Source organism: Gopherus evgoodei, chromosome 1, assembly GCF_007399415.2.
Source record: "Gopherus evgoodei ecotype Sinaloan lineage chromosome 1, rGopEvg1_v1.p, whole genome shotgun sequence".
Classification (NCBI taxonomy): Eukaryota; Metazoa; Chordata; order Testudines; family Testudinidae; genus Gopherus; species Gopherus evgoodei.
Genome location: NC_044322.1, coordinates 271,716,543 through 271,740,210, shown reverse-complemented (window position 1 = coordinate 271,740,210; position 23,668 = coordinate 271,716,543). Strand labels below are relative to the sequence as shown.

General features: G+C 44.6%; 1 protein-coding gene across 11 annotated transcripts in view; it reads right to left on the bottom strand.

Moving 5' to 3' along the window:
• Positions 1-23,668, bottom strand: part of TNRC6B (trinucleotide repeat containing adaptor 6B) — a 258,765-nt gene that overhangs the window by 56,679 nt on the left and 178,418 nt on the right. For 9 of the 11 annotated variants that reach the window (XM_030546761.1, XM_030546777.1, XM_030546768.1 and 6 more), the window contains 4 exons: positions 16,825-19,134; positions 15,373-15,531; positions 2,414-2,592; positions 1,332-1,406 (listed from right to left, as the gene is read on the bottom strand). In XM_030546761.1, the coding sequence (XP_030402621.1) occupies positions 1,332-1,406; positions 2,414-2,592; positions 15,373-15,531; positions 16,825-19,134 (2,723 nt within the window). The remainder of the gene's footprint in view (positions 1-1,331; positions 1,407-2,413; positions 2,593-15,372; positions 15,532-16,824; positions 19,135-23,668) is intronic. The other 2 variants (XM_030546819.1, XM_030546830.1) reach the window with 1 other exon arrangement.

Genomic DNA, 23,668 nt, shown 5'->3' with positions numbered 1-23,668 from the left:
AACAGCTACTTCACAGGATATATTAGTTAATAGTGTACAGCATTTTGAAAAATGCAAAGCTCTCCATTAAGTGGCATGTCTGGGATTCTTGAACATTTTCATAGGTGAACCATATTTTCACTGAAAAGAAGGCATCACAGATTTCTGCACCTTCGCACTGACAATGATGTAGCATTTGTCTTACAGCTCCACCTAGAGGCTCCGTTACTGGGGACTAGGTGCTGTACTACACATAAAAGTCCCTGTTTCCAAAAAGCTTACAATTTAAGTAGGCAAGACAAAGGGTGGGATAAAGAAAATATCCTCTTTTTACAGACAGGGAACTGAGGTACAGTGATATTGTCTTGCCCAAATTCACACAAGTCTGTGACAGAGCCAGGAATTAAACCCACATGTCCAGAGTTCCAGTCCAGCACCTTAAGCACAAGACCACCCATTGTTCGCAAATGAATTGCAACCCCACAACAGTGGCAGCCATGAAATCCACTCAGATTTTAAACGTATTTTCGTTTCCAGAAAGAAATATTCTGACTAGTAAATGGAGTTTGAAATAGCCACCAACTATCAGTATTGGAATAAGAGAATGGGAATGATAAATGCACTTAGTTAATAAACACTGGCTGGTGACAGAGTAGCAGCCATGTTAGTCTGTATTTGCATAAAGAACAGGAGTATTTGTGGCACCCGAGAGACTAACAAATGTATTTGAGCATAAGCTTCGTGGGCTACAGCCCACTTCATTGGATGCATGCAGTGGAAAATACAGTAGGAATATTATATATACACACACAGAGAACATGAAACAATGGGTGTTACCATACACACTCTAATGAGAGTGATCAGTTAAGGGGAGCTATTACTATTTCCCCATGTTTATCCCCCCACCCCACCTCCTGTTCCTCGCAGGTTCTTGTCAAGTGCTGCAAATGGACCATCTTGATTACCACTACAAAAAGTTTCTCTCTCCTGCTGATAGTAGCTCACCTTAACTGATCACTGTCATTAGAGTATGTATGGTAACACCCATTGTTTCGTGTGTGTGTGTGTGTGTGTGTGTGTGTGTGTGTGTGTGTGTGTGTGTGTGTGTTCCTACTGTATTTTCCACTGCATGCGTGTGTGTCTTCCTACTGTATTTTCCACTGCATGCATCTGATGAAGTGGGCTGCAGCTCACGAAAGCTTATAGTCAAATAAAATTTGTTAGTCTCTAAGGTGCCACAAGTACTCCTGTTCTTTTTACTGGCTGGTGAATATCTGAATTTAGAATTTTGCTTACTACACAAATGTTAGTGTTTCTCAATTAGATGATGACATTTTTAAAAAGCCACTTACTAGCAATCCCATGTTGGAAAACTGTTTGGATAAAGGGTTCATCCATGAATCACTATTTCCTCCTTTTAATGAACACTAAAAAACAAGAGCAGACACATAATTAAATAGTTTCCTTATCTGTCCTCCATTTTCACACTTCCTTTTATGTAGAGGTCTCTGCTGTGCTTTGCTTCCTTTCGGCAGCTTCCTCTCAATCAGCACTGTGCTGAATTCAATTGGCTTTCGATTTGGTCCTGTTGTGATTTGTGAATGACCAAAAACAAAACTGAATGCAGAAATTGGCAGTATAACGCTAAAAAAAAAGAAAAAAAAGGGAAGTTTACAGACAATTGCTTTTGTGGTTAGGATAAATAATGAAGTGTCTTTAAAAAACAAGGAATAAAAAAGATTGATTGAAATGAAAGGGAATCAATTTGTCCAAAGCAGGAACTGACAAACCCATACAAACACCACAATACAACTGTTTTGTTTTGCACCTTATCTTAGCCCAGGAGCTGCCAAAGCACAGACCCTGACTAAAGTAGTCTTATTAATTTTAACACAGTACTCCACACTACAATAGGAAGTCTCACATGCTCTATCCGCTGTAGAGCAGTTAATACACAGTTTTGCAGCCAAGTGCAGAGTCATTTATTTCTGTTTGCCGCCATAAGTTAATAAGAACAAAGGCGGGAGCCCAAAATCAAACAGAAATAAGTATGTTACTACCAGAAGTGAGAATGCGAACAAAACTTCAACAGGCTGTGTAAGGAGAGGCAGCAGCAGCCTAGTGCAGAGTGCTGTGTCACCCAAAGAGAGTGATAACCCTTGGACACTTTTTGCTCAGTCTCATTCTGTAATGGCTCTGCAGTCCATATGCCAAAATATTTCTGGCAATCTCTGTTGGAGTTACAAGTCATAATACCTATATTTCATAAAAACAAAAGTGTCACTTCACCCACCGCTGCAATGCAGCCACCTCTACAGATGAATTCTCCACTACAATAGTTATTGTTTATAAAAGAGAAGTACATAACACATTAGTTGTATCTGCTTTCAGAGTACATGGCAGTTACAAATCATTCAAGCATGAGGTTTCTTACCTTAATTTGTGGTTTCTTTCCTCCTTGCCCCCAGCTTGTTGAGTTGTGGGAGGAACTGCTTCCTTGAGAGCCTGCTGTGTTCCAGACTCCTCCTTCCTCCTCCTCTTCCCAGCTTGAATGACGTGTTCCTGTTACTGGCCCATCACTCTCTGCCCAGCCATCTTGCATAGATTTGGAACCTTCAAGGGAAAAAAAATAAAACAAAACATTCAAAAGTGAGCCAATACAACTCTTAAACAGACAGATTTTATGATATTCTATGGCAAGATCAGTGGGATGCTTAGTACGCAACTGCTGTTATCAATCTAAAAAACCCAAAACTTGTCTTCATTTTATTCTAATGCAGAAAATTGCACAAAGCACAACACCTAAAAGATTTATTAGTGCTGAGTAGTGTACTATATTTTTCAAGTGTTCTGTGTTTTAAAATCACTTTAGCTTCAAATATGTCAAATGCCTTTGACTTTAAATTTACAGAGGAAACTTCTCTTCTTGCAGTAAAGAAACTGACCTCCTAAAAGGAGCTCATAATTTTCAAAGTAGAGGATTGAAATTCCAGAGGCTTTCTTAAATTAATGCAAATTGAGGAATTTAGTTCATCTGGTTAACCTATATCAAAATCTATTTTTCAACGCAAATTTTTTCCCTTTAAAATCCTCAACACTCTATTAAAAAAAAAACATGAATATTAAAACCTTCACCACATTTCTCTATCAAACTGCTAGTATGTTGACCTTTAAGTATGGTTGACAATAAAACTCTGCTCTGAAAAACTCAGATTTAATTCTCAGACACTGATCAGAAATCTGAGACGTGGAAAGCTTGCCACAGAAATACAACATGCATCTCCACATTGTATTTTTACTAGGATCTGATATAAAACTACTGGCATTCACCTTATGAACTCGTAGAAATGCAGGATCAGTTTCTGTTCAGATTAAGAAGTGAGAAGAATAATCTGGGAGAGGTACCTTAAGTATTGCTCATGTTTCAACATATGCACATCAAAGTAACAAAACGCCAAAACAAGATGTTAATGTCTTGGTTCACTCTAGGGAAATGTTGGTATTGCCATTTAAACAAAGCGTTGCATTGCTACTCGAATGCTACAACCATTTAAGCTTACAAAACTAAAGGAGTGTTCCTTCCCCAGCTGGGCTCTCTTCCTACCTCCTACTCCCTCCTATGCCAGCTCGCCTACCCAACAGTATAACTGCAGCTTCTCCTGTGAAGCCAACATTTCCTTCCCACTACTACTCCATTCATCATGCTGCTCCTCCCTTGCCTTGCTGCTCCACCTATCTTCTCAAAATTGGTTTTCCATCATCTTTCTCCTGCTTAAGCCTTGAATTGTCTTGGGAAGGGGGAATCAGGAATTAGGAGGTTAATGTACATTGTCCTTGAAAATCTGAATACACCAATCAGGAAACTCAAAAGGTATTGCTCCCATAGCAAGAATAACTGCCATACTGAAAATGTGTACAATAATATTTTTTATTCCCATTTATAACGTTAAACAAGTAACTTAACATAAACAGTAAACTATTCAGGTGAGACATCACTGTTGTGGGAACTTTTCCTTCTAAACGTCTTTATCTGTGTATCTGAATTCACAGTCTAAATGATGCCTTACAAAAGTACCCAGACGACGTACCAGCCCAGGCACAAAATCTACTTCCCAACATCTTTAATCATGGTGCTGATTTTCTTCATGTGTTTGTGTGCATACGTGTGTATGCGTGTGTTTGTGTGTGCATTAAATACAGTAACTCCTCACTTAAAGTCGTCCCGGTTAATGTTGTTTCATTGCTGATCAATTAGAGAACATGCTCATTTAAAGTTGCGCAATGATCCCTTATAACGTTGTTTGGCAGCTGCCTGCTTTGTCTACTTCTTGCACAAAGAGCAGCTCGTTGGAGCTAGCTGGTGGGGGCTTCAAACCAGAGTGGATTGGCTGCCCCACCCCCTCCCCTGAGTTTTCTGTGTGGCAGCTTCCCAGCAGGCTATCAACTGCCAGGCAGTTCAGCTGTCTCTCCCCCCACTGCCATGTGCTGCTCCTGCCCTCTGCCTTGGAGCTGCTCCCGGGAGCCTCCTGCTTGCTGTGTGGGGGAGAGGGAAGAGGGGTGCTAATGTCAAATATGAAAGGCAAAGGAACAAAATGAGCTCAAACTAGCTATGGGAATAAAGGGAAACAAGAAGACTTTTTATCAATACATTAGAAGCAAGAGGAAGACCAAGGACAGGGTAGGCCCACTGCTCAGTGAGGAGGGGGAAACAGTAACGGGAGACTTGGAAATGGCAGAGATGCTTAATGACTTCTTTGTTTCGGTCTTCACTGAGAAGTCTGAAGGAATGTCTAATATAGTGAACGCTTACAGGAAGAGGGTAAGTTTAGAAGATAAAATAAAAAAAGAGCAAGTAAAAAATCACTTAGAAAAGTTAGATGCCTGCAAGTCACCAGAGCCTGATGAAATGCATCCTAGAATACTCAAGGAGTTAATAGAGGAGGTATCTGAGCCTCTAGCTATTATCTTTGGGAAATCATGGGAGACGGGGAAGATTCCAGAAGACTGGAAGGGGGCAAATATAGTGCCCATCTATAAAAAGGGAAATAAAAACAACCCAGGAAACTACAGACCAGTTAGTTTAACTTCTGTGCCAGGGAAGATAATGGAGCAAGTAATTAAAGAAATCATCTGCAAACACTTGGAAGGTGGTAAGGTGATAGGGAATAGCAAGCATGGATTTGTAAAGAACAAATCGTGTCAAACTAATCTGATAGCATTCTTTGATAGGATAACGAGCCTTGAGGATAAGGGAGAAGCGGTGGATGTGATATACCTAGACTTTAGTAAGGCATTTGATACGGTCTCGCATGATATTCTTATAGATAAACTAGGAAAGTACAATTTAGATGGGGCTACTATAAGGTGGGTGCATAACTGGCTGGATAACCGTACTCAGAAAGTAGTTATTAATGGCTCCCAATCCTGCTGGAAAGGTATAACAAGTGGGGTTCCGCGTGGGTCTGTTTTGGGACCGGCTCTGTTCAATATCTTCATCAACGATTTAGATGTTGGCATAGAAAGTACGCTTATTAAGTTTGCGGACGATACCAAACTGGGAGGGATTGCAACTGCTTTGGAGGACAGGGTCAAAATTCAAAATGATCTGAACAAATTGGAGAAATGGTCTGAGGTAAACAGGATGAAGTTCAATAAAGATAAATGCAAAGTGCTCCACTTAGGAAGGAACAATCAGTTTCACACATACAGAATGGGAAGAGACTGTCTAGGAAGGAGTATGGCAGAAAGAGATCTAGGGGTCATAGTAGACCACAAGCTTAATATGAGTCAACAGTGTGATACTGTTGCAAAAAAAGCAAACGTGATTCTGGGATGCATTAACAGGTGTGTTGTAAACAAGACACGAGAAGTCATTCTTCCGCTTTACTCTGCGCTGGTTAGGCCTCAACTGGAGTATTGTGTCCAGTTCTGGGCATCGCATTTCAAGAAAGATGTGGAGAAATTGGAGAGGGTCCAGAGAAGAGCAACAAGAATGATTAAAGGTCTTGAGAACATGACCTATGAAGGAAGGCTGAAGGAATTGGGTTTGTTTAGTTTGGAAAAGAGAAGACAGAGGGGACATGATAGCAGTTTTCAGGTATCTAAAAGGGTGTCATCAGGAGGAGAGAGAAAACTTAGCCTCCAATGATAGAACAAGAAGCAATGGGCTTAAACTGCAGCAAGGAAGATTTAGGTTGGACATTAGGAAAAAGTTCCTAACTGTCAGGGTAGTTAAACGCTGGAATAGATTGCCTAGGGAAGTTGTGGAATCTCCATCTCTGGAGATATTTAAGAGTAGGTTAGATAAATGTCTGTTAGGGATGGTCTAGACAGTATTTGGTCCTGCCGTGAGGGCAGGGGATTGGACTCGATGACCTCTCAAGGTCCCTTCCAGTCCTAGAGTCTATGAGTCTGTGTCCCCCTCCCACCACTCTTGTCCCCAGCTCCTGTCCCTCATCTCCACAGAGCAGTGGGAGACACGACAGCGCTCAGGACATAGGGAGCTTGCTGGCAGCAGATGCTGTCTCAACTTGCTTATCTACTTAAAAAGGCAGCGTACTTAAAGGGGGATCAGCATACTTAAGGGGCAATGTGCGTCTCTCTCACATACAGCTGTTTCTGTCTCTCTCTGCCATGCTGTCTCCCCTCCCTCCATTCCTGCTGCCTTGTAGAATGTGAGCCTACATTAACAAAAAAAAAAGGTTACTCATCTTCTCATAACTGTTGTTCTTCGAGATGTGTTGTTCATGTCCATTCCAAGCAGGTGTGTGAGCGCCGCATGCATGCCAGCCTGAAGATTTTCCCTTAGCAGCGTCCGTAGGGTTGGCCTGGGTGCCCCCTGGAGTGGCACCACCATGGAGCCCTATATAGGGGCCCGCCGACCCTGCACCGCCTCAGTTCCTTCTTGCCGGCACTCTGAAAGCGGGGCAGAAGGGCGGGTATTGGAATAGACATGAACAACACATCTCGAAGAACAACAGTTACGAGAAGGCGAGTAACCGTTTATTCTTCTCTGAGTTGTTGTTCATGTCCATTCCAAGCAGGTAACTCACAAGCCTGAATTTAGGCAGTGGGGTTGGAGTTCACTGCAGATTGGAGCACTGCATGGCCGAAGGCTATATCGTCTCTAGCCTGATGCATGATGGCATAATGCGACGTGAAAGTATGGATTGTAAACCACGTAGCAGCTCTGCATATTTCCCGTGTCGGGACTTGATCTGGGAATGCCGTGGAAGAGGCCTGTGCCATTGTGGAGTGGGCTGTGATCGATGGGGCATGCACCTTAGCCTGACTGTAGCATTCACAGATGCAGGCCGTGATCCAGGAGGAGACACATTGTGACGAGACAGGTAGCCCTTTCATCCTGTCGGCCACAGCAACGGAAAGTTGGACTGATTTCCTGAATGGCCTGGTTCTTACAATATAAAATGCTAGGGCCCTGTGAACGTCCAGGGAATGCAGCCTATGCTCCCTGCTGGAGGAATGTGGTTTGGGACAGACCACAGGGAGAAAATGTCCTGACCCAGGTGGAACTGGGAGACCACCTTAGGGAGGAAAGCTGGGTGAGGCCTGAGGTAGGCCTTGTCCTTGTGAAAAAACAGGGTATGGAGGCTCTGACATCAGGGGTCTGAGCTCCGAGACCCTCCTGGCTGAGGTGACAGCCATGAGGAATGCCACCTTATAGGAGAGATACAGTAGTGAACACATAGCAAGGGGCTCAAAAGGGGGCCCCGTGAGGGCAGAGAGAACCAAATTAAGGTCCCAGGCTGGAACAGGTTGTTGCATATGCGGGAAGAGTCTATCCAGGCCCTTGAAGAAGCGGCTGACCAGTAGGTTAGCGAAGACTGAAACTCCATCAGCTCCTCGGTGGAAAGCAGAGATGGCAGCCAAGTGGACCCAGACTGAGGAGAGGAAAGTCCCTGCTGTTTCAGATGAAGGAGGTAGTCTACTATGAGAGGAATCGGGGCGAGCAACAGAGCGTGACCATGTTGTTCTGCCTAGATGGAGAAATGTTTCCACTTGACCCTGTACGTGGCCCTGATGGAGGGCTTCCTGCTACCAAGGAGGACTTGCCTAACCTGTTGTGAGCACTGCATTTCCACTGGGTTCAGCCATGGAGCAGCCAGGCGGTGAGGTGGAGTGACTCCAGGTTTGGGTGCTGAAGGCGGCCTTGATCCTGTGTGATCAGGTCTGAGAGGAAGGACAATGAACAGGGCACCTGTACGGACATCTGCAGTAGCGATGTGAACCAGTGCTGGCACGGCCACACTGGCTCTATCAGTATGACTCAAGCATGATCTCTGCGAATCTTGAGGAGTACCCTATGGACCATCGAAATCAGAGGGAAAGTGTAGAGGAGGCCCCCCTCCCATGAGGGGAGGAAGGCATCCATGAGCAATCCTGGGCTGCACCCCATGAGGGACCAGAACCGCGGGCACTTCCTGTTGTCCTGCGAGGCGAACAGGTCTATCTGGGGATAGCCTCAGAGACAGAAGATTGAACATACCACATCCCGGCGAAGGGACCGCTCCTGACCGTTGAACGAGCGGCTGAGGGTGTCCGCCAGACCATTTTGCGCCCCCGGGAGGCAGGATGCCATCAGGTGGATTGAATTCTGTACACAAAGGTCCCATAACACGAGGGCTTCCCGGCAAAGGAGTGTGCACCCCCGTTTGCTGATATAGAACATTGCCGAGGTATTGCCCATGAGGACTGCTACCCACCTGCCTGTCAAGTGGGACTGAAAGTCTGGCAGGTGAGGTGCACTGTCCGCAGCTCCATGACATTGATGTGCAAGGAGAGGTCCTCCGGGGACCAGAGTGGTCCCAAGATTCCCCAGATGCACCTCCCATCTCAGATCCAAAAAGTCTGTTAGCAGGGATAGGGATGGCTGAGGGCTGGCGAATGATACTCCCGCACAGATCTGTCACAGGTCAAGCCACCACTGGAGGGAGTCCAGCACCACTTGGGGAAACGTCACCACAGAGTCAAGTGCATCCCTGGCTGGTTGGTATATGGTCGCTAGCCAGGACTGAAGAGGGCGCAGTCTGAGCCTGGTGTGATTCACCACGTAGGTGCACGCGGCCATATGTCCCAGTAACTTGAGGCAATTCCTTGCCGTAATGGTCGGGAAGCACTGGAGACCGAGGATGATGTTGGACATAGACAGAAACCTGGACTCTGGGAGGTACGCTCTGGCTTGCCTCGAGTCCAGGACTGCCCCTATGAACTCCATTCTCTGGATGGGAGACAAGGTAGATTTGGTCTCGTTTATCGGGAGGCTGAGCTCAAGGAAGGTCGGTCTGATAAATGCCACCTGAACCTCCACCTGATCTTTGGAATGGCCCTTGATGAGCCAATCGTCCAGGTATGGGAACACTTGGATTTGGTGCGCAGGAAAGCCGCTACCACCACCATGCTCTTTGTGAAAACTCTCTGGGTCAGCAACAGGACTGTGAATTGGAGATGGGTGCCGCACACCACAAACGTGAGGTAACATCTGTGTTGAAGTATTATCGCTGTGATGCTGCAGGCTACATGGTTTTATAAAAATAAGCTAATGAGTGAATATATTGTAACTGGAATATGCTTCATGCAAAAGGTCCCTTGTAAAGTATCATTACAAAGCTTATAATCTACTGCCTGTGATCATCCTATTTGTAAAAATGTACCACTCTTGTATCTGGGACTAGAAATATGAAATATAACTGAGGGCCTATTGCAATTAGGCAAAGTGTGGGCAATTAATGGTGGTTTGGAATCTTGATGACTCCCATTAACCAGAACAACTGTCTGCAGATGAGTGTGTTTTACCTGTAAGTCTTCCTGTATACGTGTGTGCTGGCAAGTGGGCAATGAAGTCTTGCAGTGACATGTGAACATGTCACCTGAACTGGAATCCATCTTTAACCTGATGTCTTTTCACTGAGAAGGAGGGGATGGAATCCCAGAGAAGGACAAAGGATTCTTGAGGGGGCCATTTAGGGAACAGGGGGTTAAAAAAAACAACAAAAAAACTGTCTGGGGATTTTTCCTGCTTTGAGCAGGAGGTTGGACTAGATGATCTTCTGAGGTCCCTTCTAACCCTGATATTCTATGATACCCACTGTATGCAAAAGATATATAAAGGGGTGGAACAGAACAAAGACAGGAGAGGAGCCATCATGAGGAATCCCCTCGCTACCACCTGAGTTAGAACAAGAGCTGTTCTGGGGAAAGAATTGTGCCCAGGCCTGGAAGGTGTCCAGTCTGAGGAAAAAACTTACTGAAGCATTTCTGAGGGTGAGATTATCTTTATTCAGTTTGATTAGACATAGATATGCGCATTTTATTTTATTTTGCTTGGTGACTTACTTTTTTCTGTTGTTTACCACTTGGAACCACTTAAATCCTACTTTCTGTATTTAATAAAATCACTTATTACTTATTAATTAACTCAGAGTATGTATTAATACCTGGGGGAGCAAATAACTGTGCATCTCTGTCTATAAGTGTTATAGAGGATGAACAATTTATGAGTTTACCCTGCATAAGCTTTATACAGGGTAAAACGGATATATTTGTGTTTAGACCCCTACTGGGAGTTGGGCATCTGAGTGTTAAAGACAGGATCACTTCTGTTAGCTGCTTTCAGGTAAACCTGCAACTTTGGGGCAAGTAATTCAGATCCTGGGTCTATGTTGGAGCAGACGGGAATGTCTGGTTCAGCAAGATAGGGTGCTGGGGTCCCAAGATGGCAGGGAAGGCAGGAGCAGAGGTAGTTTTGGCACATCAGGGGACAGCTCCCAAGGGGGTTTCTGTGATTCAACCCGTCACAATTGTGATATGGAAATACGCATCCTTCAAGTTGAGCGCGGCATACCAGTCTCCTGGATCCATGGAGTGTATGACAGAGGACACTGAGATCATGTGGAACTTGAGTTTCTTCACAAATCTGTTCAGATGCCTCAAGTCCAGAATAGGTCTGAGGCCCCCTTTCGCCTTCAGTATTAGGAAATACCGGGAGTAGAACCCCCTGCTCCTGAGTTCCTGGGGAACTTCCTCCATGGCCCCTACCGCGATTAGAAGTTCCTGATTAGAAGTTGCTTGTGAGAGGGGTCCCTGAAGAAGGAAGGGGGGGAAGCTGGTGGGACGAGAAGGAGGAAAACTGGATAGAATATCCCCCCTCTATCATATGGAGCACCCAACTGTCTGATGTGATTCGGGATCAGGCACAGTAGAAAGGGGACAGACGGGACAAAAAGGTAAGGTTGGTAGGATCCAAGGTCCTGACTGGTAGGTCGTCCTGGACCGCACCATCGAATTTGGGGTCTAGGCCCTGACGGAGACCGCGGCTGACCAGAGGACTGTCCGGAGGACGGGTGTTGTCTCCTCCTCCTACTTTTACTCTGCGTGTGCGGGCCTACAGGCGGTTTTGGGGCTGGTACAGCTGCTGAGCTGGCTGCAGCCTGAATTGCCTGTGCTGGGTGGCCGGAATGTGCAGCCCAAGCGAGAGCAACATGGTCCTTGAATCCTTTAGGCTATGGAGCCTTCTGTCCGTTTTCTCGGAAAACAGTGTGGGCCCTTCAAAGGGAAGGTGTTGTATGGTCTGTTGGACCTCATGCGGAAGGCCGGGGACCTGAAGCCAGGCCCCCGCCGCATCACCAGTCTGGTGGCCAGCGTGTGGGAGGCTGCATCCACCGCATCCAGGGCCGCTTGGCGGGATGCATGAGAAATCAGCTTCCCCTCCTCCACCAGAGCGGAGAATTTTGATCACGATTCCTAGGGAAGGAGTTCAGCGAACTTGGACAAAGCTGAGCACGTGTTATGGCCATACCAGCTAACTATAGTCTGCAGTCCTCTCACTGAGTAGACCTTTCTACCAAAGAGGTCTAGCTTCTTGGTCTCGACCCTTGAAACCCCTGACGTTCCCTTTGGTTGGCCGCATCCACAACCAGAGAGTCTGGGGGAGGGTGAGTATACAGGTGCTCATGGCCCTTGGAAGGCACGAAGTAGTGCCTCTCCGTCTTTTTGGCTGTAGGGGCCAGAAAGACTGGGGTCTGCCATAGGGTGCAGGATGTGTCAGCTATTGTTTTAATCAGCAGTAGGGCGACAGGGTCCACATCCACCTCTACCTCCTCAGCCTGAATAGCCAGGCTCTGGGTGGCTTGTCTGAGCAGTTGTTGGAGAACCCAGTTGTCCTCCAGAGCCGATGCTGCAGAAGTCCCCGTGACCACTTCGTCTGGCGAGGAAAAGGAAGAAATCACTTGCAGGGGACCTTCCTCGCTACCCTCAGCTCCTGTCGGGTCCTATGGCACATGGTACTTGGGTTGCGTGGCCAGTGCGGATGTAGGAGGCGGAACGCGACAAGTAGCAGGGTTGATGCTAAATGATGAGGCGTGCTGAGCGGTGCCTGTGGCATCGAGGACATGGCCCCCCATCAGTGTCGGTGTCTGATGGGGCTGTGCTGGATCCTGCTGAGAAGGAGACAAGCTCCTCTCGGATAGCGATGCCGCCGGTGAAGGCATTTGTGCCGGAGCCACTGACGTTGAGGAGACCAACGCGGACCTGGAGCCTGGGCCATGCACCTGAGCCTGGGCCTGATAGTAAGCCCAGGGGGGTCCAGAACGGCCACTGGGAGGGCGGTTGCCATTGCTGTTGCCAAGGCATCAGGTAAGGTCGCTGACTTCTTTGTGAAGCCTATTTCCTGCTCCTTGATCTACTGGAGTGGTACGATTCCACCTCAGACTTCGAGGTTTCTGAGTATAAAGACCAAGGAGGGGCAGTACCCACTGTCGCCAGCGAGCGGTACCGCAAGTCCAGGGAACGGGGTGATCGTTTTCTCTGCAGAGGAGCAGCGTGGGGCGGGGACTGAGGTGTCATTATAGCTGGCTTGCCCCTCGATTGGATCGGGGGGGTTGGCAGTCCCTGGCGGCTCTTCCCTCCAACGCAAGGAGGCCTGTACCGGGAGGCTTAACAAGTCTGAGGCCACCTGAAACGCCTCCAGCATTGATGGGAGGTGCATCCTTGCGGAGGTCTGGGGACCTGGACCGGTCTGGACTTGACTGTACCTCTACAGGGGCAGGAGTCGATGGAACTTTAGGAGGTGGCGCCTGAGGTGCGGCTCGTCCCACCACACTTGTGGATGCCACCAGCCTTTTAGGGTCCTGGTGGGGTGATTGGCCCTCACCGGCCTCTTCTTCTTCGCAGGCACCGGAAAGGATGATCGGTGCCGCATGGAGGCCAATTTCCTATGTCCCAATTCTCTCCGGTGCCGGGACTTAGAATTCTTAGATTGGGCCTCCTCTCTGGCTAACGGTGCCGGAGCACCGCGCATCGAGGCTGAGGCACTGGGTGCTGGGTCAACAGGCTCGGGGTCTGAGTGTGGCCCTACAGCCACCTCCATCAGGAGCACTCTAAGTCTTTGCTCTCTGTCCTTGACAGTCCTGGGATGGAACCCCTTGCAGATGCAGCACCGGTCTCTTTGGTGGCTCTCTCCGAGGCACTTCAAGCAGGAAGAGTGTGGGTCACTCTTCAGCATAAACTTCCCGCAGTCCACACAGAGTTTAAACTCTGGGGACCCAGGCATGCCCCAGGAAGGGGCAAGGGTTATGTTGGGAGGGGGACCCCCCCAACTACTACTAACTTACAACTAATGCTAACTTTAAAACTATGAGAAAAAAAGAGAACTATATACACGAACAGAGACACTGCTAGGCTTGCTGTGAGAGCGAGCAAAGTTCCACCTAGTCGTCATCTGCAGTAAAAAGGAACTGAGGGGGTGGAGGGTCGGCGGGCCCCTATATAGGGAGCCACAGTGGCGCCACTCCGGGGGGCGCCCAGGTCGACCTTACGGATGCTGCTAAGAAAAAATCTTCCGGCTGGCATGCACATGGCGTGCACACACTTGCTTGGAATGGACATGAACAACCACTAAGAAGAACAATGTGTTAACCCTTGAGGGCTCATCTGAGTGCTAGTTTATCATTTAGCAGCAAGGCATTCCCTGGGAAATATCCCACCCTCTTTCTCCACCATCTCAAACAAGCTTCACAATCATCATTGCTGTGTACAGTATTAAATTGTTTAAAACTTATACTCTCTGTGTGTGTGCGCGTGCGCGCATGTGTATGTGTACATATATAAGTGTGTGTACATATGTACATATATAAAATATAGTCTTTTGTCTGGCAAAAATTGTTTCCCTGGCCCCTAACACTCCCTGGCCCCCCAATTTACATTAATTCTTATGGGGAAATTATTGACTTAACACCATTTCGCTTAAAGTAGCATTTTTCAGAACATAACTACAACATTATGAGGAGTTACTGTATATATGGCTTGTTACACAAGCATGAAAAAAAGTGTGTGTACAAACACACCCCTTAGTCGACCATCGCTTTGAGAGGAATTTTGCAATGCAGTATTCACTTTTTTGCTTTTAATTCCCCCCCAAACACACTCACATTTTTCCCCCTTAAAAATACACTGCATGTACTGGCAGAAAGGATTTCCACAAAATCCTATATATGTGCAATGATATAACAGTCATTCTAATGTCAAAACTACCAAAATCATTTTTTTCAGAAGTTCAGCAGTACCTCATTCACTGGTGAATAATGGACATATTTCTAAGTAAACAGCTGAAAAGTCTAGTCATTTGGATTGAGCACAAAAAAGCTGTGACCAATTATTTTAAAAGATGAAAAAACTTTTTCATGATTGTATAACAAAGTCTGTACCTATTTTGCTCTAGTTTTCAATAAATAATCAATTAATCTTTGGGTTAAGACCAGGCATGTGAAGACTGAGCCCCAAAAATAATTCCCAGCCAGTTACAAGCAAGTGAGAACAGGGAATTAAAATAAAGCAGCCTTCTCAGCCTTAAAATATAGCTTTTTATTAGCCATAAAACTAGAATGACAACCAAAAAACTTGTTGCTGCAGTACACAAACTTCTGCCTATATAGCTACGATCTACAATATAGAGTTTTTGGCTAAGGATAAACTGCAAGTTCATAATTCTGATACTACAGGAGAATGGGATTTATCTTGGAAACGAGTTCCCTACTATGAAGTATTTGGATGTAGGGCATGGGCAGGATGTTCTGTTGAGAAAGAAAAAGCAACTAATTCATCTTGTTCAGAGGCCCAAATGTCATATCAATAATAAGATCAAAGCTGTTCACATACCTATACTGTAAACTAAGATTCCGTCTTGCTTTTATAGTTTTCAGTCATTTGTAAGCACTTTTACTCAACCACCACCATCAGTACCTTAGAAACCATTTAGGGTCCCTTCTGGTCCTCACTGGGAGGGGATGCACTACATATGCAGGCGAACCACATACACAAGTCAGATACTAAAATCTATAGCATCATTATAAAAATGGCTGTTTACTGGCCTATACTCACTAGGTTTCATGGTATTCGGGGTGTTGGAGGGTGCATTCCCCCAGCCTGTTGTCGATGCTCCTGTATCATCTACTTCACCCCACCCAGGACTGGTTTCATTTGGCTCACCCCAGGCAGATGTACCATTATCTGGAGCAGGTGGTGTGCTTTTGCTCCAGACTGCACAAAGAAGAGAGTTTTCATTATGGACAGTTTACAAACTGTTCACTGACATTCAGCACAGCATCACCAAAAAACCTACTGCTTCCTCTTTTCTGGTGTACCTCATGCTATTAGAAAGCGTAAACTGGGATTACTCAGTTACAAACACTACACGCAGGGCAGGGACCTGACTTCCTTTTCATTTCTAGAACTCAGAGAGGACCTTCACTTTAGAAATGCTGTGAAAAACAATATTACTATGGTATCAAGTTAGATATGAAGCCTATCCCTGATGCTAACTTACTCAGATAACTTTTCCCATGATTAGTTATTAGTACCAGGCTGTACGGAAGTTTAACATACTGAAGAACAAGTATACATTTAAGTGTACATCAAAAAAATAAATAATATCCTTAAAGGTATGACATGGTCAGAAAAGTAACTATGTAAAAATGGCACCTTATCATTCTACTCTGTGTATTCTAACTCTCATCTGCTTACTTTAGAAGCAAAATAAATAAATAAATACTATTTTTTATTCTTGATGGCACAGAATAGTTATGGGAGAGCAGAACAGGTTATAATCTGGTTCATACATGATCTTGATTGTTAACTAAATTCCAAATGCAGAGCACAATCACGTTTTAAGTTGAATATGTGCAATTTCTCTGAAGAAAATGGGGTTTTACAGAGATAAGTGAGGGCACAATTTGGCGTGGAATATCTTTTACTGGTAAGGATGCAGAGATTAGTAAGAACATGTCTTGCCTTTCAGAGCTTAGGTGGAGTTTGCAGGCTAGGCAGCTAAAGAAAACATCTGTTTACTTGTAAAGCTGAGCAATGTTCTGATGGAAGTCATTACAGGACAATAATGGTGACACTCAGTGGTTCCATTTTTACAGTCATTTTTCTGAACAGAACTGAACAAAACTGTTGATAAGTTATCAACATAGGCACAAGCCAAATACTCAAATGAGAGTTAAATTTTGCTAATGGGGTAAAAGCAGCTATAGATTTCGAAGTTGCACATTCAACATTTGTTTAGACCAATGGTTTTCAAACTTTTTGTATTGGTGACCCCTTTTGACACAGCAAGCCTCTGTGCCCCCACCCCTCTAAATTAAAAAACATATTTTTACATTTAACACTATTATAAATGCTAGACATGAAGTGGGGTTTGGGGATGGAGTCTGACAGCTCTCAACCCCCCACGTAATAATCTCATGAGCCCCCTGATGGGCCACAATCCTCACTTTGAGAACCCTTGGTTTAGACATTTAGTTTCATATACTCTACTGAAGAGAATGGTACCTGATGCTGTTGATTTGCTAGTCATTGGAGTAGGCAGGCTTTGTTCTCGTGGAGCCTGTCCCCCTTGCGAGTTCTTGTCCCACAGGTTCACATTCTTGTAGTTATAACTGCTAGGGTCTCCCCATGCTGAAGTGCCATCATCAATATCCATTTTCCGACTGACTGATTGTGGAGAAGGTTCTTCCCAGCCACTGGGTTCCTCGTCCTTGGGGGCAGCTGGCTGTGGCCCACTGCTCCAGTTTGGGTTTGGAGGTCGCCCATTACCTGGAGGTGGTGGACCCCAGGAGCCAGAAGTCTCCTGCTGCTGCTGGTGCTGCTTATTCCAGGAATTGGTCTGTCGACCATTCTCATTCCATGCTGGCGTTCTTTTACAATCATCCCATCCGCCCTTTGAAGCGGCATTTGCATTTGCACCATTACCCCAAGTCCCAATCTCATTTTGCCCACCTTCACCCCAACCCGACACTGGTTTGTTTCCTGCACCTTCCCAATTACTGTTTTTTGTTTGGTCAACTTCCTCTCCCCAACCGTTCTTTCCTGAAGACCATCCTTGATTAGGTTGCCGTCCACCCCACCCTTGATCCTTGTTGGAACTGTCATTCCAAGAGGAAGGCTTTTCTTCTGGTCTTACTCCTCCCCAGCTAGAAGAATTGTTGTTCTTATAGTCATTCCACCCTCCTGTGTTTTTGGGGTCCTTCCACTCTGTGGGGGTTGAGAGCTCACCCCATCCAGACTTGTTTTGATTGCTTTGGCTGGGTGTATCTCCCCAGCCCCCTGAGTTCTTTGTCTGTGTGGCAGAGCTCTCCCACCCCTCAGTTCCTTTATCAGATTTCCCCTCGGGCCTTGGCATCTCTTCAATATCCCAAACTGTATCTTGCTTAATTTGAGTTTGGCCCCAGCCAGTGTTTGAAAGCACACGGGGGTCCAAATCAGTCCTGCTCAGCAAAGTCTGCAAGACTGCCTGACAATCAGGATGCGTAGGCCTGTATGATCGGCGTCCAGAATTGTGACTGTCACTACTTCCTGCTTTGTGGTTGCTTCCAGTGCTTTGACCTCCAACCTCACTTCCTGTAGAGCTGGAAGATCTTCCCCAACAGGGAGCCTGGGAATTGCCTTGGTTTTCAGGAAGGGGGTGGCCCTTTTGATTGTCCCATGCTCCAGTGCTAGAATTTGGTTGGTTTGGACCACTCCATTCTCCAATCTTCAGTTCATCAGACCCAGACGGCTGTTTCCATTCTCCCTGAGAGACCCCAGATGTCAATTTGTTCCCTTCACCCCATTTGTTTTCATTTGAGTGCTGAGGGCCAAAGTTCCAAGACCCACCACCCACAGACCTGTTGTTGTTATCCCAAGAATCATTTCTTGACCCATTAGGTTTTTGAACAGAAACTCCTTTCCAGGAGTCCTCTCTATCCTTTCCATTGTTCCCATGGTTTCCAGAATTGCTTTGTCCAGCGGCTGTGTCAGTTCCAGAAGGCCCCCTAGATGTACCCCAAGATCCAACACTCCCAGTCTTTCTTTCTCCAGTGCTTTGTGAAGGGGCATCAGTGCTTCTGGAGGGGTTCCCCAAGCCCATTTCAAAGGGCATTCCCTTATTCTCCATAGGGTTTGGCGAACTTAAGTTCAAGGAGTTAGTGTTTCCATTTTTTGGTCCATCAGTGTTATGTATTTGAGCCTGTTCTCTGCCAGAGACAACAAAGTTAACACCCGCGTTTTCCATCTTTGACTGCTGTTCCCTAGAGGTCTGACCTACTGTACTAATCTGTGCATTGGCATTACCATTATCAGACTCCAAAATCCCTTTCCTAGAATTGCCCTCTTGAACCAGTGCTGGCCAGGCAGATGGGTTGCTTTTTGGGTTAAAGTTGCTGAAGCCAGAACCAGGGCCTATTCTGTCCTGCCCACTCAAGTTCCTCCAATTTCCTAGTCCATTGTTACTCTCCGCAGCAGGGTTGGAAGATTGAACAGATTTAGCTTTGGGGTCAGATTTCCAGGCCCCAAGATTACATTCCTTCCCAGCACTTCCAGACTGACACTGGCTTCCTTTTCCTTTGTTACTAGTGGTGCTTCCTGGCAGAGTGCTCTTCTCTGAGCCAGGGTTCGAGGCACTGTTGTTATCGGTGGTATTTTCGGAAGAAGACTCAGCGTCTTTGCTGGCAATACAAGGCCACTCTTCCATGTCAGACCCGTCTACAATCACCTTGTCCCAGACGTGAGTTGGGTTGGCGTTGGTGCCGTTGTTGGAGGCGGCTCCAGAACCCCAAGTGGAATTTGCATAATTTGAAGCAGCAGCACCTCCAATTGTTGAATCTAAAAAGATGAAGGTCATTACTATTGGTTACTATTTATAAGTTGTTTAAAGATTGCATTTCCAGACAACATCAATTATTGTTTTAATTTATAAACTTTGTTTTTCAAAGACTTATGAACTCAGCCAATTATAGCAGAATATTACACTGGAAAATGGCATATGAGCTACTCTTATTAAAACATTCAATATTCCAGAAAAAAAAAATCCTCACATTCAATTCAATTTTGTAGGCAATTAAAACCTCACTAAGGACTGGTTCCTTTTGCTAACAGCCCTGTTATTCAACTTCAAGCAGTAATTTTTTAAAAAATACAAAGGCCACTGCTGATGCAAATTCAGATTTTTTATTTTTATTTATTTATTTTTTAAGGCTAGCTATAAAATTATGGTGAACTGGTCAAAATTCAGCACTGACAAAATATTGAAAATATAAGTGCAAGTTGTAACATAATGCAACTTATACTGGCTTGGCATTCAGTGGCTTTGCCAACCAAGTGTAACTTACACACAGAAGGAAAGAAAGGAAAGTGTTTCAGAAAAAGCACCTAACAGAAGGATATAATATTTATCAAGTCCTCCCTCCATTCCCTCACTTCACCAAACAGTTTAAGTTGATATTCTTGCTACATACTCCTTTCTTCCCATAAGTGTGCATATTACACTAATTTTGCAAAGATATTGAATGCCAAACCAGTGCAAGGTTATACTACATTGACACACACACATGCACTGAATATAGCCCAGAGACATCCAGGGAATCTGCACGGGTTTACATCAGCTATAAATCCGATCTACTATAATATTAGACAGTCAATTCTGCCTTCATGATTATCACATGTACACAGATGTGTTACTGATAGTACCACAGTGGTCTGGCAGCACTCCTCCACCATCCTCCTTGCACTGCCTTATTGATATTATCAGACTAATCTTTAAGGAGAACAAGCATGGGCATTAAATTGGGAACATGTTCTCTCTGTTTTGAGGTGCTTGCCATTTTTCTGTCCAATTCTAACTGCAGAGCCTTCAAGATGCCCTGCTAAAAATGTTCCCAGGATGAGTGTATTCTCCATCTCCCTATGTTCATTTCTTCTGTAGTGAGCCCCAGTACCACTGTGGTATCTGGTAATCTTACTTCTCCAGTAGAGCTAATATGGTGGGGAAAGAAGTTCCCAACAATATTTGTGTCAGTATCTTAAACAACAGGTCTGTACATACACTGCTGCCACACCATCAGCACTGGCTAGTGTCATGTGAAGTTAAGTCACACCCATTTAAAAATATACTTCTAATACTAATACACACACATAGGATCTTTGTTTTAACTGTATATCAAAAGTGACAAAATGGGAACATTCAGTTACTAATGTTTTTATTAAAAACAAACAGAACTGTTAGTACAAGTTCCATGCTTTTTTAGTTCACTAGCTGAACTGATGGTGTCTCTCTCAGCCGACCTCCAGAACCTCAGTGAAGAAGAGCTGCTCTTTGACTCTCAGACCTTGAGACCAACTCAACAGAATAATGCTGCATGCAAAGGTATGGTTTCTGCTCCCAGGAACAGCTCTACAACATGAATAATTTCCCTTGCATCTACCTGAATGTGTTCTAACATCATCCAGGACTGGAGTGCCTGCTAATCCACAGAATGTGTTTTGCTGCATTCTGACAAATGTTGAAAGGAAAGTGACTCTCCCCATACACGCCAATCCCTACAAATAGTCTTGGGGAATTTACAGAAGGGTTTTGTCCTACTAAGACTATAGCTGAAGGCTCGCTTTTAAGCTGACTTTCCCTGATAACAAATATTATGTGGAGAGGATAAGCAAGTTTCTCATCTGACTGAGATGAAAATCAATAACTATTTTATAGATTAATTTGAAATGAAATGTAAAGCTGTACCACTTTTATCCTTACATAAGAGCGCATAAAGAACATCAGTAATTAATGCTTGGAGCTCAAAAACTCTTCTGGCTGATGATGTTGCCTCAAGATACAGACTTCAAGGAGTGACAACAGAATACTCTCCCAGAGGCTTAAATCAAGAAACCATCAGTTTGGGTAGTACTACACTGTATTCCCAAAAAGGTGGGACAGCATTAAAACAACCCTTCAAAAGTATCTTGTACTGGAACATGAAAGGCTGAGATGCATACTCTAAAGCTCTGCCTATACTACTGACTTTATCTACCAAAAACTTCCACTGTTGCTGCCATTGTTTTAGCTATCTGGTGTGACAACATTGGAGACTCAGTATATGGACTGCTTACTGACTCCAGCAGCTGTTTTCTGCACTGCATTTACTGAATTTGCTCAGTGCAAATCTAGTCAACTGATTAGATTAGATTGTGGTACTAAAAACAGCTGCCAGAGCTAGACAATAATCTACACTAGGGTTCTCAGAGCAGATGACTTGGTGTTAATAAGGGTGGTTATTTTTTGTAAACAAAATACACAGTCCTGATTTCTTGAGACACTGAGGGCTAAAATGTCTAACAGGTATTGCTACAGGTATATTTCTTCATGATGCCATTTATAGTCTCTGTCGTGCAGCAGCATGGGATTTGCTGTTGAAGGTTTCTGACTTTTCAGTAATATCTCTAGCAATTTCTGTAAGAAGACTTGATCTAGGATAACAGATGTATGATCCACCTTACTAGCTGCAGAGACACTGGTGAAGTATTTAACGTTTCTTTTCTGAATCTTCACTTATCACCAACAAGAGACAAAAAGATGGCCTCACTTCTACATCTAGGAACTCCACGTGATAACCCTAACCTGGGCCAGAGATTTTTATCAGCAAAATATTGAAGCTTTGTCCTGTGTGATTTTCTTACTTATCCTGGGGATCACTGGTACTGTACAAATAATGTTTGCTTGCAGGACAATGTTGTTAAATAAGAAGGTATCTGTCAACAAAAGACCATTGCCCTCCTCTGGTGGAAAAATGAAGATTCTAAGTGTTGGAAACAGATCTATCGGCAGAAGAGGACTTGACAATGAAATCTTCTAACGTCCATTCTTGTTGAAGCTTGCTTTTTCTGCTTATTTCATCCACAAATGTATTATCCTTGCCCAGAAGATGGATTGCTACACACGTGATGAGTTGGATGCATCCATTTCCAAAGATAGACCACTCCTCAGCACTGATGATTTCACCAAAACCTTCCTTGGCAATCTGCTGAGCATAACATAAGTGTTCACCTTCACCATCACCACATTACCTTCCTTTGAATATAGGGGAGAAATTTTGAGTGAAGGCTGAATTACTCTCAGCAATCAGTGCACATGTGTGTCACTTGGTCTCTAAAAGTTTCAGATTATCAATTGGCTCAGGTTTGGGTCTCCCCCTGCCTTGGAAATATTCCTCAGTAAGACCTTCGGTGATTTGAAAGGGATACCTTTTGCAAATACTGTGCGAATTAGTCCACCATACAAAAAAAGACAGACATCCTGAGGGATAATTAACAGTATTAAAATTGCAAATGGACTTATGAAGATAGATGAAACCATCAGCCCCAAGTAGCTTCAGGAAAACAAATACTGGGTTTTGAGGCTGAGATTACACTGACTGTACAAAATCCAAAGACAGCCCACAGTACTTTAAATAGTCAGTTCTTCTCATAGTAACAGCTGTACAGCCAGGAATCTATGCCTGAAGCATCACAGGCAGCTTCTAGAGAATGCTTTGCTACTGCTATAAGTCTCCTCTATGACTACATCTTTCATCTCCTTCTTTAGATTCTCAGGAAGATGTTACAACAATGGAACAAGCATAGTCCACATTATAAAGTCATACTAGCCCAAAAAGTTTTGTAGTTTGCCAGTCTGATCTGTAAAGTCACTTCTGATTGAGATTATGCAGCTTCCTGGCACCTTTAAGCTTATGATATTTTCTTGGCCCTATTTTTTCTTTTTACATACACCATCAAAAATAAGATTGGGTATTGGAAAAAAAGAATCAAACTCTTGAACAGGGACCTGGTATAACTAGTCTGCCTGCAAAGACAATGGTGGGACAGAAAATTGTATTATCCTCCTCATCTTCAGAGACTCCATAAGGGCCCCTTCTTTGAAAGACATGACCGTCACTCTGCCAGGTTAGGTTGGATCTAGGATACCAAATAACTTCTGACCCATTTCTTGAACTATGGAGACCTCAGGCTATATTGCTTCCACAATCCTGGTTAACAGATCTGGATGGATTTAAAAGAGTGGTACACTATGAATGATAGATGATGCTGTCTTTTCTTCTTCCCTTGACTTCCCAATATAAAGGAAGGTGCCCTTGTTGCTTCAGCTGAAGCTGTTATTTGCTTCTTGGACTCACACAAGAAGGGAAATCTCTCAAATGGAGTCTGCTTTTTCCCCAAGAACATAACCTTAAAAAAGGAACTACTTAAGTCAATTTGACTCTTCATATAGCTTGGAAGCTTATAAAAGAGCTTCTTCCATCATCAACTGTAGTCAAGACACTTGGTCCCGAGACAAAAAAAAATGAAGTCAAAAACAGCAGGGGCATATATCCCTCAC